At 41.7% G+C, this 14,870-nt stretch overlaps 1 protein-coding gene across 14 annotated transcripts in view; it reads left to right on the forward strand.

Annotated features, from left to right (window-relative positions):
• The window catches only part of LOC100371395 (uncharacterized), a 139,945-nt gene that overhangs the window by 54,596 nt on the left and 70,479 nt on the right, over window positions 1-14,870 (forward strand). Inside the window, exon 1 of one of the 14 annotated variants that reach the window (XM_085491649.1) lies at window positions 2,910-3,135. The exons of the other annotated variants lie outside the window; for them this stretch is intronic. Within the exon in view, the coding sequence (XP_085347775.1) occupies window positions 3,117-3,135 (19 nt within the window). The 5' untranslated portion in view covers window positions 2,910-3,116. Of the gene's footprint in view, window positions 1-2,909; window positions 3,136-14,870 lie in introns of those variants that run through there. 14 annotated transcript variants of the gene reach the window in all.

Here is a 14,870-nt window from a genome sequence, read left to right on the forward strand (position 1 = left end):
TTCTGGCCATGCTGTGTGGCGCGTATCGCGTGGACGGGTTTCACGTTCTCTGCACGTAATAAGCTCGGTTATTAAGCATCCTTTTTTTGGGGATGCCCGGTGGCCGAGGGGAAGACGTGTAGTGGCGTGAAGCTAGGCGATTAGGTGCCGTACGCGAGCGCCGGTTCGAGTCACGCACGCAGTACGTATTTACTATAATTAGACATAGTCTTTACCTTGCCGTTTATTCGGTGTTATTTGCTTACTTTACTTCCTATGTCGACAGCAACTATGAGTTTAAAAATTATTTCTCAGTACTTATTCACTGTTAAAATGCTGTACCGTTACTTTCACCATCCTACTACAGCCAGATCTGAAGGCCTTTGCCGCATTCTGGCCATGCTGTGTGGCGCGTATCGCGTGGACGGGTTTCACGTTCTCTGCACGTAATAAGCTCGGTTATTAAGCATCCTTTTTTTGGGGATGCCCGGTGGCCGAGGGGAAGACGTGTAGTGGCGTGAAGCTAGGCGATTAGGTGCCGTACGCGAGCGCCGGTTCGAGTCACGCACGCAGTACGTATTTACTATAATTAGACATAGTCTTTACCTTGCCGTTTATTCGGTGTTATTTTCATAATAACACTAGTTATGAACACAGTGAGACAGTGTCATAATAACACTAGTTATGAACACAGTGAGACAGTGTCATAATAACACTAGTTATGAACACAGTGAGACAGTGTCATAATAACACTAGTTATGAACACAGTGAGACAGTGTCATAATAACACTAGTTATGAACACGGTGAGACAGTGTCATAATAACACTAGTTATGAACACAGTGAGACAGTGTCATAATAACACTAGTTATGAACACAGTGAGACAGTGTCATAATAACACTAGTTATGAACACAGTGAGACAGTGTCATAATAACACTAGTTATGAACACAGTGAGACAGTGTCATAATAACACTAGTTATGAACACAGTGAGACAGTGTCATAATAACACTAGTTATGAACACAGTGAGACAGTGTCATAATAACACTAGTTATGAACACAGTGAGACAGTGTCATAATAACACTAGTTATGAACACAGTGAGACAGTGTCTTGTGACAGAATGTTCATATTTTTTTGTGAAAACATACTGAAATAGCAAAAAGAAAATGATTTTTTTTTTAAATTAATTGTTAAATATTTGGGAATGATATTGAGTATAACAATTTTTTAGCCAAACAGTTTAATAAATACATGTACAAATGGCACTTATTAGAATATTTTGACTTGTGTATATACATTTTGTACTTAAGTACAAATGGTAATGCTTTTTTTACAGTAGATCTGATGATCGTGATTTCTTGAATATATTTTGCATGTAGTCAGAGTTGGAAAAAATAACTGTTTTAGAGACTGTCCAGCCTCAATAATATTTCATTAATCTGTCGTAAAATAATCTGTTCATATTATTAGGTGGTTTATATGTTTCTCATTGTTAATGTGATTTCTCCCTTTACCATATGTTATCAGTCTGTCTCCAAGCCTAATCACTCTTGTATCATACATGCACGGCAACTTAGTGGGGGTGTCCAACCAACCAGAGTTGGTTTTTATTTTATGTTGCATAAGTCCTTTTCAGTGAAAGGAATATATCATTTTTGTTGTTCTACATTTAGTGTTTATTCCTTAGTTAATTATTCTTTTGTTCATCCTTACGTTGAGTAAATGTTGAATATGGTTAATTTTTTTAACTCTAGTATTGAAAAGCAGGCCTTACATCCATGTGAATATGTGATGGGAACAAATACATGTAAATGTTTGGGTAGGGAGTTCTCCTCATTCTGCCTGAAAAATATTCTTTGATGCTCTATAGACTCGCCTAGCTACTCCATCACTTTTATCCCATTCTATCATTCCCTCAACCTTCGTTCTCTGTTTACTATGATACTTCCTGTAACAGACACCTACATATACAATGTAGTTGCTTAGAGTAGACAGAGAGCATCGATGCATGCAGTTGTGTCGTAAATAACATATTACAGGTGTGTCAGCGTCACCACAGTCGTGTGTTATTCAATCATCAGCTTCACAGATGATGAAATCTGCATGCTAATTTCACAAAATGTCAAACATTGTGCTTTTCAGAGCCATGGTCTTTTATAATTTTAAGTAGCGAATCAAGCTATAATTCTTTCTTCATGGGAAGTGTATGCAATGCCCATCACGTTTTCATTATTTCTGATTTAGTAAAATTAAACGTGTATGTGAAACAGGAGAGTAATAGGCATGGTATAATCATGAAAGATGTGACCTGAAAAACATCACTGTACATGTGCATGAGATAATTAACCAGTTTATAGGTTGATTTATTATCCAACTTCTGCCAATCATTTTTTATAACTGGCTGTAAGGCATACCCCCAACTGTCTGACTCATTGATTGGTCAGCTGTCTCCCATCTCCAATTGGTTGAAATTAATTAAATGCATCCTGAATTATAATAGATGGTGATCAGACACACATCATGTGCTCTGGTTTATGATGGCCTCCATACTGAAAATATCCACATTAGCAATATTCTCTAGCAACACAAAATTTTAAATGAAAAGGAACTATAATTAGATGAAAAATAAAATGCAAGCGTATGCATAAACACACTGCCCTTTGAAGATAAAAAGAATTCACAGCTGGAACGAGGTTGCTTTGGAAGAATTGTAACAGAGAAACGTCAGAGTTCATGACCTTTTAATGTGATAGGGAGGGATATGACAAGGAAATCTCCACAGAGCAATATACACTAGTCAAACCCCCTTTAAAAAAAAAATATATATAATAAGCCTGCAATGAATGCAAATATGCATCAGAGTGACTGAATCACTATTGTGTTTGTGTCTATATATAAATGTGTCTCTAGTGTTAGCGTCAGTCAGTCAGTCAGCGGGAACATTTACATTGCAGTGCACTTATTTAGATATATGGTGTAGCTGGGTGAAACTTAATAACACTCCTAAATTGCTTGATTGCTGGGAACTGTTATCATACGGTGCAGTCAGGATTGAATGGATCACTGGAAATGTAACGGAGGATAACCTATTCTAGACGTTGTGACTGTCCCCATATGTAAACCAACCCAGCGCTATGTTTTATCCATATTACTGTAAGTTATACTCTCGCATTCTTGTATACAAAACATAATAGTCGTGACCTCCACAGCCCTGCTCTGTGTGTCTATAGTCTTATTATAACCACCGTGTGCTGGCTTTCTCACTGTATACATGTATATTTTATTTTAATTTTTCTTTCAATCTCTATAAATTGCTCCCAGAAAACTTGTTTAATTAATTAATTAATTCGCCTGAGCTGTTCATTCTTAATTTATCATTGCTGTAAAAGAACCTGCTGTTGGCATATTTTATCACCACTATGTCTACCTACCCCTATCTTTCATTTCCTGTTTGGCTTTATTGGCTTTGTTCTGCTTTTCAGGACACAGTTTTGTTAAAACCATCTCCATCTTTGATCGCATTGAATTCTTCCCTTTCAGCAATGTATTTTATATTATCCCATACGTTTGTTTCCTTCCATTGATTTTAATTACAACTAATTAATACTCTTAATTTTTTAAATTAGCTGTTAATCATTTTCAACCAGATATGAATTTGTAAATTTTCACATTAATATTTTCTAGTAAATAATATTATTTAATTTTAATTCCTCATGCTTCATACAAATATTAACGAATTTATTTTCTCTGTTTGGAATTGGTGGATTGTGAAATATTGTTTATATTGGTATCATTTAGTGCCTAATGAAGGTACGTGATCAGCGACTGCTGACAGTACCAATACACATCGTTGACTTACAGAAAACCTTAGTAAAAAAAAATTAAATGTCCGATTAAAATGAACCTTTGAATACAAGTTAATAAATAACAACCAAATCAGTGTTTTAAAAAAAAAATTATCTGCTTCATAATACATGTATATTTCTGAAAATGTCAAATTATTAAAAATGTTTATTAAAATCAGTCTAACAGTCTAAAATTTGCAGTCTGTGTAAAACACACTATCAATGTTTGGTCAGAGCTTTTTATTGAACAAAAAATGTATATTTAAAAAAAGGAAGAAGGTGTTAACATTTAAGCAAAAATCTGTGTTTTTACTGTGCTAGAAATGAAAAGTCCCCAATCAAAAAATAATTTACTATTATATTTACACAAATACATTATTACTCAACATTTTCTCTATAAATCATATGAAAAATGTTAACAAGCTGAAAACCTGAATGCAGAAAATTGCCATTTTGTGTTTTAAAATTCTGAAACAGTTTTCAAATAGCCATGATAATTTAATGGAAAGTTTGTAAGGACCTCCCTAGAAAAAAAAGTTGTTTTTCCCATCCTTGATATGCATAAACCTAAATTTAACGTCATTGTAATATTTTACTAGAGAATTTATCAAATATGATCTGTTGTATCATGATATTTGGTAGCTTCGTTTACTGAATTTAAATGTTTCAATTTCTGATTACCCGGTATTTTCTTTAATTTGCAAAATATTTAATTAATAAATTAATTAAAGTTGATGTATATGTGTACTAACACTGGCATATCAGTTTTGGAAATGAGTACCGTACCGTACATGTATATCGATAAAGCTTATTGTTACTGCCTTTGTACATAAATGTTCAAGTTTACTATCATTCAGTGAAAACAACCTGTGCTTACATGCTTGGTCAATCATCAGTTAACATCTGGCGTAGGTTTGTTCATTGACAATATGCTGTTTCCACCTGACCTGTTTCGTAACCGTGGTTACATCATGGTACATGTACCATCTATCAGCCGTGATGTCTTGTATACATAGCTTAAAATACGTCGATTACATTTTAATATTAATTATTTTTTTTTTATTGTATAATAAACTGTACAAGGATGAATAGGTACATTAGTGATAAAAAGGTTTCCAGTCAGCGCATTTTCTGTTTGTGTACGTGCTAAATTTAACTTATTTAAAATTCAGTATTTGATGCAGGATGTCAATATGCTAATTAATCCCCTGATCAATCTTTAATGGCATATCTACTATAATACAAAATACTTCATGATTTGCAGTTGGCATTTGCATGTATACTCATTTTTGATGGATATTATAATAAATATGTGGCTGTGGGAATAAATGAATTGTCACCATATGTTGTGCTGATTAGGCATATTATTTCTATTTCCTAGTATTCAATACATCACTTATTTGTTCCTGTCAGCACCACCCTCCTCGCTAACGCTGAACTCTTAAAATTCCCCACAATGTTCCCCCCAATTTATTTACATGCGATGTAAATTGCCTGCCTCTTAATATGAATGGTATCAATTCTTTACCGAGTGAGCGTAACATATGGCAGGCAGAAATAACAAAATTTCATGGTATCTCTAGGATATCTGCTCTAAAGATAAGTGAATGAATATCCAGATTGAATTGACGAGATTCTTTGTTAATTTTTTTGCTACAATCAATCAGAGATAAAAAAAAAAACATTTATCAAGGATTGGATGCCTTGGATATAAAGCTTAAGCTCAATAAATAAAAATAAAAATGCAGCCTACCAGGTTGTGGGTTGAAAACAGTCGGCCATTAATAAATTCAGCATTCTATTTGTTGGAACCATTTGTGGTTCTGATCTCACAATTGGAATTTGGTTATGTTGATAGGATCTTTAAAGATATATTGATTTCTAAATTACCAGTTTCACTGCTCTGTAACCGGACACTCTTCGATTGAGAAGTGGGAAATACATTCTCTGGTTACAGTACTACCTTACACTAAAATATATTTGGATATTTAGAGTAGTGACAAATTTCCACTTCCGGTCCGGTTAGACTTAAAATACACCACAAATATTCACTTTTGAGATATTATTTTTGGTATGTGTTGGTTCTTGTACATATGTAATAAATTTCTATGCAAGTAGAAAAAAACTTCCTGCACTTAAAAAAACTATCTATTTCCTACAATGAAAACATATTTGCTGTATAGCTTGTTGGCTTCTATGTCAACATATAGCACATAAAAATATAAAAATAACCTTGTTCTTCCTGAATCAATAAACCTGGATTGTAGTTAGTTAATTAGTAGTCTAAAGTGGAAGCAGAAAGGAACTCGTGTGGTTTAACATTCCACATAAGAAGGGTTCTCACAAATTTGTTTATTTCCCATGAGTACTTGTTGACAGCTTAGCCTCACACTAAAATAGTTGTGATTATCACAGGATAGCATTCTGAAATAATTTGTGTCTCTTGCTATATTTAATATTATGGGATGTTATTGCAAAAACATTAGAGTAAACATTATGTGCCTGAAGGGAGAAAAAGTTAACAATTTCTGATATCAAATTAACAAATTAAGGACCTCTTAAAAAAGAAATTATCCTACTGCATCCAAAATCAAGGCCCATCCCAAAAAGAAACAACTTACCCTACTCCCGCCAATCAAGGCCCATCCCAAAAAGAAACAACTTACCCTACTCCCGCCAATCAAGGCCCATCCCAAAAAGAAATAACTTACCCTACTCCCGCCAATCAAGGCCCATCCCAAAAAGAAATAACTTACCCTACTTCCATGCCAATCAAGGCCCACCCAAAAAGAAACAACTTACCCTGCTTCCATGCCAATTGAGGCCCACCCAAAAAGAAACAACTTACTCTACTACCATGCCAACCATGGCCCATCCCCAAAAGAAACAACTTACCCTACTCCCGCCAATCAAGGCCCATCCCAAAAAGAAATAACTTACCCTACTCCCGCCAATCAAGGCCCATCCCAAAAAGAAATAACTTGCCCTACTTCCATGCCAATCAAGGCCCACCCAAAAAGAAACAACTTACCATACTCCCATGCCAATCAAGGCCCATTCCAAAAAGAAACAACTTAAACAAAAGTTGGTACAAAGTCATTATGCAAGACATGTGCACGAAAGTGACATTTTCTAGTGATCTAATTACCCACTTTTTATCTGTCATTCATTGTAATACAAACAATAGCATTTTGAGTCTTGAAATCACAAAACTGTCACAATTGACAATATTAGATGTCAAACCAAATTGAGGTGTAATGTTCAATTTTCCTTGTACAGTTTTCATGTCAGATTCTATTGCTATAATTGATAAACAAAGTAAAGGCAAAGGTTGTTTTGTTTTGTTTTTGGTGGTGGTGGGGGGGGGGGCAACTTGCACAATATGTGTACCCAATTGTTTTTAGCTTGGATATTTCATAAATCTATTTAAAATATCAACAAGGATAAGTATTTGGGAGATATAATTAGAAATGTGGCTAATAATTCTGATTCTCCAATTCGTTAAGCTGGGATAATATGAATGAAATGAATGTGAAATCCATTGTATGTAGTCTTCTATCTCAAATTTAAAAAAAAAATTACTGACTGAAAAAGTTGATTGACAATTGAACATGGAATTAGAATCATGTCCATTATTAAAGCGTCACCTGCACACATGTGGAAATTGAGTCCCAAGCGGCGATAACAACACACTAAAACGCAAAGGCTCAAGGGTAGATGCTTGTTTATAAACAATGCATGCGCATATGACAACCCCCCTGCTTTAACATCTAACTTTGGAATAAAGCAGATCTACATGCTTATATTTTTACAATACAATAATAGGATTATTCAGTAGAGCAGGAGAAACAAACCAGCCCGCCCCAAATCTGCATTACAGTTAAATATCTCTAGCATACTGGTGCTCAATTAACAATTTTTTTTTGTAATAAATGAATTGCGATAATTTTTTTTTTTCTAAATTCCACATTACTCTTCATTTCATCAGGTTGTTCATTGGCATCCAATTTCTTAATATAGGCGTAAAAAATGTGCATTGATGAATTATGATGAATGGCTAAAAAGCACCATTTTCATTTGTTTAACCTGTGTTTTGCGCATAAAGTAGTTCAATGTGACTGCGTGTCTTGCATTTGTGAACAACAACAGCATAAAATAATACTGTATTGTAAAATTCAAGAAAATCTGATCATACAATTTCTGTTTTAAATTGTAACCAACTACCTGAGTTCTTCATTTGTAACTGTTCAGCTTCTTCTGTAAATCACAAATACTTTTCATGACTGAGAGCAAATTATGGAATGTTACGTCATAATTCCACTGTATTTTTTATGCGGGAATTAACAGTACCTCAAACCATCAGTATATGATATCTGTGCAGTGTCAATAACCTGAAAATCATGTGATTGTTGTACATGGATTTTTGTAAAATTTTCTGTATAAGTAATTTATTTTTAATTAACGCTGTGATAGGATGCGAAATATCGTAGTCAAATATAAATTATTTTTGTTCAGCATTTCTACTCTGTATGCCAGAATGAATCACAATCATTTCATATAATATTTACTGTGACAGCCTCAAACTAATTAACCGGGTAATTCAAATTTGAATAAAAAAAAATGTTGCTCTTGCATATTATCATTAGACTAAGTATGGCTTATTACAAAATGATTGTGTGAAATGAGAATGGATTCCATTATTTAGGCATGTATACATACTTCAAATAACGTTTTTATTCTGTGGTGTATTAGTAAAGTATACAGAGCAACACCTCTCATCTTGACCTCCAGGCGCAAAGGTCAGTCCAAGATAAGAAAAAAAAAAGCATGATAAATCCCTTTAGTGTCATAAAAACAATTTTTACAATGATTTGTTGACTTTTTACTAGATATTACTGTCACTCTTATCAAACTACAAAAAGCCAGCCCTGTAACTGGGCCTCATCAGACAGCTACGTCAGCCAGCCCTGCGCTGTCACACAGTCTCTTCACTCTGCCCTATCGCACAGCTCTACCAGCCAGCCATGTAACTTAGCCCTACCAGCCAGCCTTGTACCTCACCCCTGTAACTCAGCCCTGTGACACAGCTACGTCAGCCAGCCCTGTACCTCAGCCCTGTGACACAGCTACGTCAACTAGCCCTGTACCTCAGCCCTGTGACACAGCCACGTCAGCCGGCTCTGTAACTCATCCCCGTCACACAGCTACGTCAGCCAGCCCTGTATCTCAGCCCTGTGACACAGCTACGTCAGCCAGGCATGTAACTCATCCCCATCACACAGCTACGTCAGCCAGCCCTGTATCTCAGCCCTGTGACACAGCTACGTCAGCCAGCCATGTAACTCATCCCCATCACACAGCCACGTCAGCCAGCTCTGTAACTCATCCCCGTCACACAGCTACGTCAGCCAGCCCTGTAACTCAGCCCTATCACACAGCTACATCAGCCAGCCCTGTAACTCAGCCCTGTGACACAGCTACATCAGCCAGCCCTGTAACTCAGCCCTGTCACACAGCTACGTAAGCCAGCCCTGTCACACAGTAATGTCAGCCAGCCCTGTAACTCATCCCCATCACACAGCTACGTCAGCCAGCCCTGTATCTCAGCCCTGTGACACAGCTACGTCAGCCAGCCATGTAACTCATCCCCATCACACAGCTACGTCAGCCAGCCCTGTAACTCAGCCCTGTCACACAGCCATGTCAGCCGGCTCTGTAACTCATCCCGTCACACAGCTACGTAAGCCAGCCCTGTAACTCAGCCCTGTGACACAGCTACATTGTACGTCAGCCAGCGCTGTCACTCAGCCCTGTCACATAGCTACGTAAGCCAGCCCTGTAACTTAGCCCTGTGACACAGCTACGTCAGCCAGCCATGTAACTCATCCCCATCACACAGCTACGTCAGCCAGCCCTGTAACTCAGCCCTGTGACACAGCTACGTCAGCCAGCCCTGTAACTCAGCCCTGTGACACAGCTACGTCAGCCAGCCCTGTAACTCAGCCCTGTGACACAGCTACGTCAGCCAGCCCTGTAACTCAGCCCTGTGACACAGCTACGTCAGCCAGTCCCGTAACTCAGCCCTGTGACACAGCTACGTCAGCCAGCCCTGTAACTCAGCCCTGTGACACAGCTACGTCAGCCAGTCCTGTAACTCTGCCCTGTCACACAGCTACGTCAGCCAGCCCTGTAACTCTGCCCTGTGACACAGCTGCATCAGCCAGCCCTGTAACTCAGCCCTGTGACACAGCTACGTCAGCCAGCCCTGTAACTCGGCCTCATTAGACAGCTCTATTAGCCAGCCCTGGGCTGTCACACAGCCTCTTCACTCTGTCCTATTACACAGCTCTACCAGCCAGCCATGTAACTCAACACTGTTAGACAGCCTTAACAGACAGTAACTCATCCCCATCACACAGCTACGTCAGCCAGCCCTGTAACTCAGCCCTGTGACACAGCTACGTCAGCCAGCCCTGTAACTCAGCCCTGTGACACAGCTACGTCAGCCAGGCATGTAACTCATCCCCATCACACAGCTACGTCAGCCAGCCCTGTATCTCAGCCCTGTGACACAGCTACGTCAGCCAGCCATGTAACTCATCCCCATCACACAGCCACGTCAGCCAGCTCTGTAACTCATCCCCGTCACACAGCTACGTCAGCCAGCCCTGTAACTCAGCCCTATCACACAGCTACATCAGCCAGCCCTGTAACTCAGCCCTGTGACACAGCTACATCAGCCAGCCCTGTAACTCAGCCCTGTCACACAGCTACGTAAGCCAGCCCTGTCACACAGTAATGTCAGCCAGCCCTGTAACTCATCCCCATCACACAGCTACGTCAGCCAGCCCTGTATCTCAGCCCTGTGACACAGCTACGTCAGCCAGCCATGTAACTCATCCCCATCACACAGCTACGTCAGCCAGCCCTGTAACTCAGCCCTGTCACACAGCCATGTCAGCCGGCTCTGTAACTCATCCCGTCACACAGCTACGTAAGCCAGCCCTGTAACTCAGCCCTGTGACACAGCTACATTGTACGTCAGCCAGCGCTGTCACTCAGCCCTGTCACATAGCTACGTAAGCCAGCCCTGTAACTTAGCCCTGTGACACAGCTACGTCAGCCAGCCATGTAACTCATCCCCATCACACAGCTACGTCAGCCAGCCCTGTAACTCAGCCCTGTGACACAGCTACGTCAGCCAGCCCTGTAACTCAGCCCTGTGACACAGCTACGTCAGCCAGCCCTGTAACTCAGCCCTGTGACACAGCTACGTCAGCCAGCCCTGTAACTCAGCCCTGTGACACAGCTACGTCAGCCAGTCCCGTAACTCAGCCCTGTGACACAGCTACGTCAGCCAGCCCTGTAACTCAGCCCTGTGACACAGCTACGTCAGCCAGTCCTGTAACTCTGCCCTGTCACACAGCTACGTCAGCCAGCCCTGTAACTCTGCCCTGTGACACAGCTGCATCAGCCAGCCCTGTAACTCAGCCCTGTGACACAGCTACGTCAGCCAGCCCTGTAACTCGGCCTCATTAGACAGCTCTATTAGCCAGCCCTGGGCTGTCACACAGCCTCTTCACTCTGTCCTATTACACAGCTCTACCAGCCAGCCATGTAACTCAACACTGTTAGACAGCCTTAACAGACAGTAACTCATCCCCATCACACATTCTCCCCCCAGCCAGTAACTCACCTCTGTCAGACCTGTCAGTAACTCAGCCCCGTCAGACAGGTCTATCAGCCAGCCATGTAACTCGGCCCTACCATCCAGCCATGTAACTCGGCCCTACCATCCAGCCATGTAACTCGGCCCTACCATCCAGCCATGTAACTCGGCCCTACCATCCAGCCATGTAACTCGGCCCTACCATCCAGCCATGTAACTCGGCCCTACCATCCAGCCATGTAACTCGGCCCTACCATCCAGCCATGTAACTCGGCCCTACCATCCAGCCCTGTAACTCGGCCCTACCATCCAGCCCTGTAACTCGGCCCTACTATCCAGCCATGTAACTCGGCCCTACCATCCAGCCCTGTAACTCGGCTCTACCATCCAGCCATGTAACTCGGCTCTACCATCCAGCCCTGTAACTCGGCCCTACTATCCAGCCATGTAACTCGGCCCTACTATCCAGCCATGTAACTCGGCCCTACCATCCAGCCCTGTAACTCGGCTCTACCATCCAGCCCTGTAACTCGGCCCTACCATCCAGCCCTGTAACTCGGCCCTACTATCCAGCCATGTAACTCGGCCCTACTATCCAGCCATGTAACTCGGCCCTACCATCCAGCCCTGTAACTCGGCCCTACCATCCAGCCCTGTAACTCGGCCCTACCATCCAGCCATGCAACTCGGCCCTACCATCCAGCCATGCAACTCGGCCCTACCATCCAGCCCTGTAACTCGGCCCTACCATCCAGCCATGTAACTCGGCCCTACCATCCAGCCATGTAACTTGGCCCTACCATCCAGCCATGTAACTCGGCCCTACCATCCAGCCCTGTAACTCGGCTCTACCATCCAGCCATGTAACTCGGCCCTACCATCCAGCCATGTAACTCGGCCCTACCATCCAGCCCTGTAACTCGGCTCTACCATCCAGCCATGTAACTCGGCCCTACCATCCAGCCCTGTAACTCGGCCCTACCATCCAGCCATGTAACTCGGCCCTACCATCCAGCCATGTAACTCGGCCCTACCATCCAGCCCTGTAACTTGGCTCTACCATCCAGCCATGTAACTCGGCTCTACCATCCAGCCCTGTAACTCGGCCCTAGCATCCAGCCATGTAACTCGGCCCTACCATCCAGCCCTGTAACTCGGCCCTACCATCCAGCCATGTAACTCGGCTCTACCATCCAGCCCTGTAACTCGGCCCTACCATCCAGCCATGTAACTCGGCTCTACCATCCAGCCCTGTAACTCGGCCCTACCATCCAGCCCTGTAACTCGGCCCTACCATCCAGCCCTGTAACTCGGCCCTACCATCCAGCCCTGTAACTCGGCCCTACCATCCAGCCCTGTAACTCGGCCCTACCATCCAGCCATGTAACTCGGCCCTACCATCCAGCCATGTAACTCGGCCCTACCATCCAGCCCTGTAACTCGGCCCTACCATCCAGCCCTGTAACTCGGCCCTACCATCCAGCCCTGTAACTCGGCCCTACCATCCAGCCATGTAACTCGGCCCTACCATCCAGCCATGTAACTCGGCCCTACCATCCAGCCATGTAACTCGGCCCTACCATCCAGCCATGTAACTCGGCCCTACCATCCAGCCATGTAACTTGGCCCTACCATCCAGCCATGTAACTCGGCCCTACCATCCAGCCATGTAACTCGGCCCTACCATCCAGCCCTGTAACTCGGCTCTACCATCCAGCCCTGTAACTCGGCTCTACCATCCAGCCCTGTAACTCGCCCCTAGCATCCAGCCCTGTAACTCGGCCCTACCATCCAGCCATGTAACTCGGCCCTACCATCCAGCCCTGTAACTCGGCCCTACCATCCAGCCCTGTAACTCGGCCCTACCATCCAGCCCTGTAACTCGGCCCTACCATCCAGCCCTGTAACTCGGCCCTACCATCCAGCCCTGTAACTCGGCCCTACCATCCAGCCCTCTAACTCGGCCCTACCATCCAGCCCTGTAACTTAGCCCGTCATACACATCACATAGCCCTGTCACACAGCCCTATCACACAGCCCTGTGATATCCTCCAAAAAAAAATTACACTAATCAAAAACTGTTACCTGGTACGAAAATAAACAGTTTTATTTCTCATTAGATGTGTAGTAGTGGCAGTTTCATGTACATTGTAGCTTTTATGAATTTCTGTCTGTTAAATTATTTCTGTCATGTCTGGATTACAGACTGATTCTGACATCTGTGAATCAACCTTTGAAGTATACCTGATACAATACCTGTATCATAATGAAATGACATCTGTGACTATGAAAGGGCACTTTCATACATCTTTAAAGAGATGCAAATCTCTCTCTATGCTAATAATACACTATTTCCAATGAAAGCACAGTCTTGGAAATAGGGAGTGATGAGAGCTGAATATCTACTATGCTCAATTATAAAAAAAAACAAAACATTTTGTTGAAGTATTTACAAACTCAGGGCATACTCCAGGCTTACTTCTAATTGAGCTGTATTTGAAATTAGTGCCCACCTGCATACCCAAGACTAGTAAATTTTTAGCCTGAGTGGTAAAAATTGAAAGTTGTTTGACCATTGTTCAGGTGAAAGTCAGCTTCAATAAAAAGTTTGAAAGTTTTACTAAATATTAATAGCGAACAAAGTTGAACACCATTCTCCTCTGATGACTGTTAGAAAGATTCTGAAACAAAGAATGTAACAAATTCATTTTTTGTTCTGTGTGTCAGCAGAATATTGTGCTTGTGTTGGGCTTGCTTATAATGGGAACAGAAATATTTTGAATATCTTTAATGCATGGCTGGTAACTACAGACCAGCCAGAAAGTATTTACGCACCACACTACAGGCAGCTACTACCTACGATATCATACAATAAAATAAACTCAATAACGGTTTGAATAAATATATTTATATATCTAATAAAATATGCGTTTTTACACACAATAAAAACAACAAAATTGTCATTGTCATGCAGGATTGAATAAAAACGGCAGTCTGAACGAAACAGTGAAAAAACGTTTGAATTCTCTATGGAGAATACCGTGTAAACGCAAGCTCATGAATATTCATGAAGACATAGAACGCGGCGATTGTCAATAATGCGTGTGTCCACCTCTTCGCTGGATGACTTCTCTGAGCCGTTTTGGCATGGTATCGACGAGTTTCCGACACATGTTCACTTGGAACTGTCCCCAAGCTTCCATTATACTCGTGTATAAATCCTCGATGTTAGCAACTGGTCGGGAATGCACCTCTAAATCGATCAACTCCCAGAGGTTCTCAATGGGATTCAAATCTGGAGACTGTGCAGGCCAATTCAAAGTGGTAAAGTTGTCGAAAAAATATCCGTACTCTTGTGGATTATTTAGAAAATC

The sequence above is a fragment of the Saccoglossus kowalevskii genome, chromosome 16, assembly GCF_978046115.1.
Source record: "Saccoglossus kowalevskii chromosome 16, keSacKowa6.1, whole genome shotgun sequence".
Lineage (NCBI taxonomy): Eukaryota > Metazoa > Hemichordata > Enteropneusta > Harrimaniidae > Saccoglossus > Saccoglossus kowalevskii.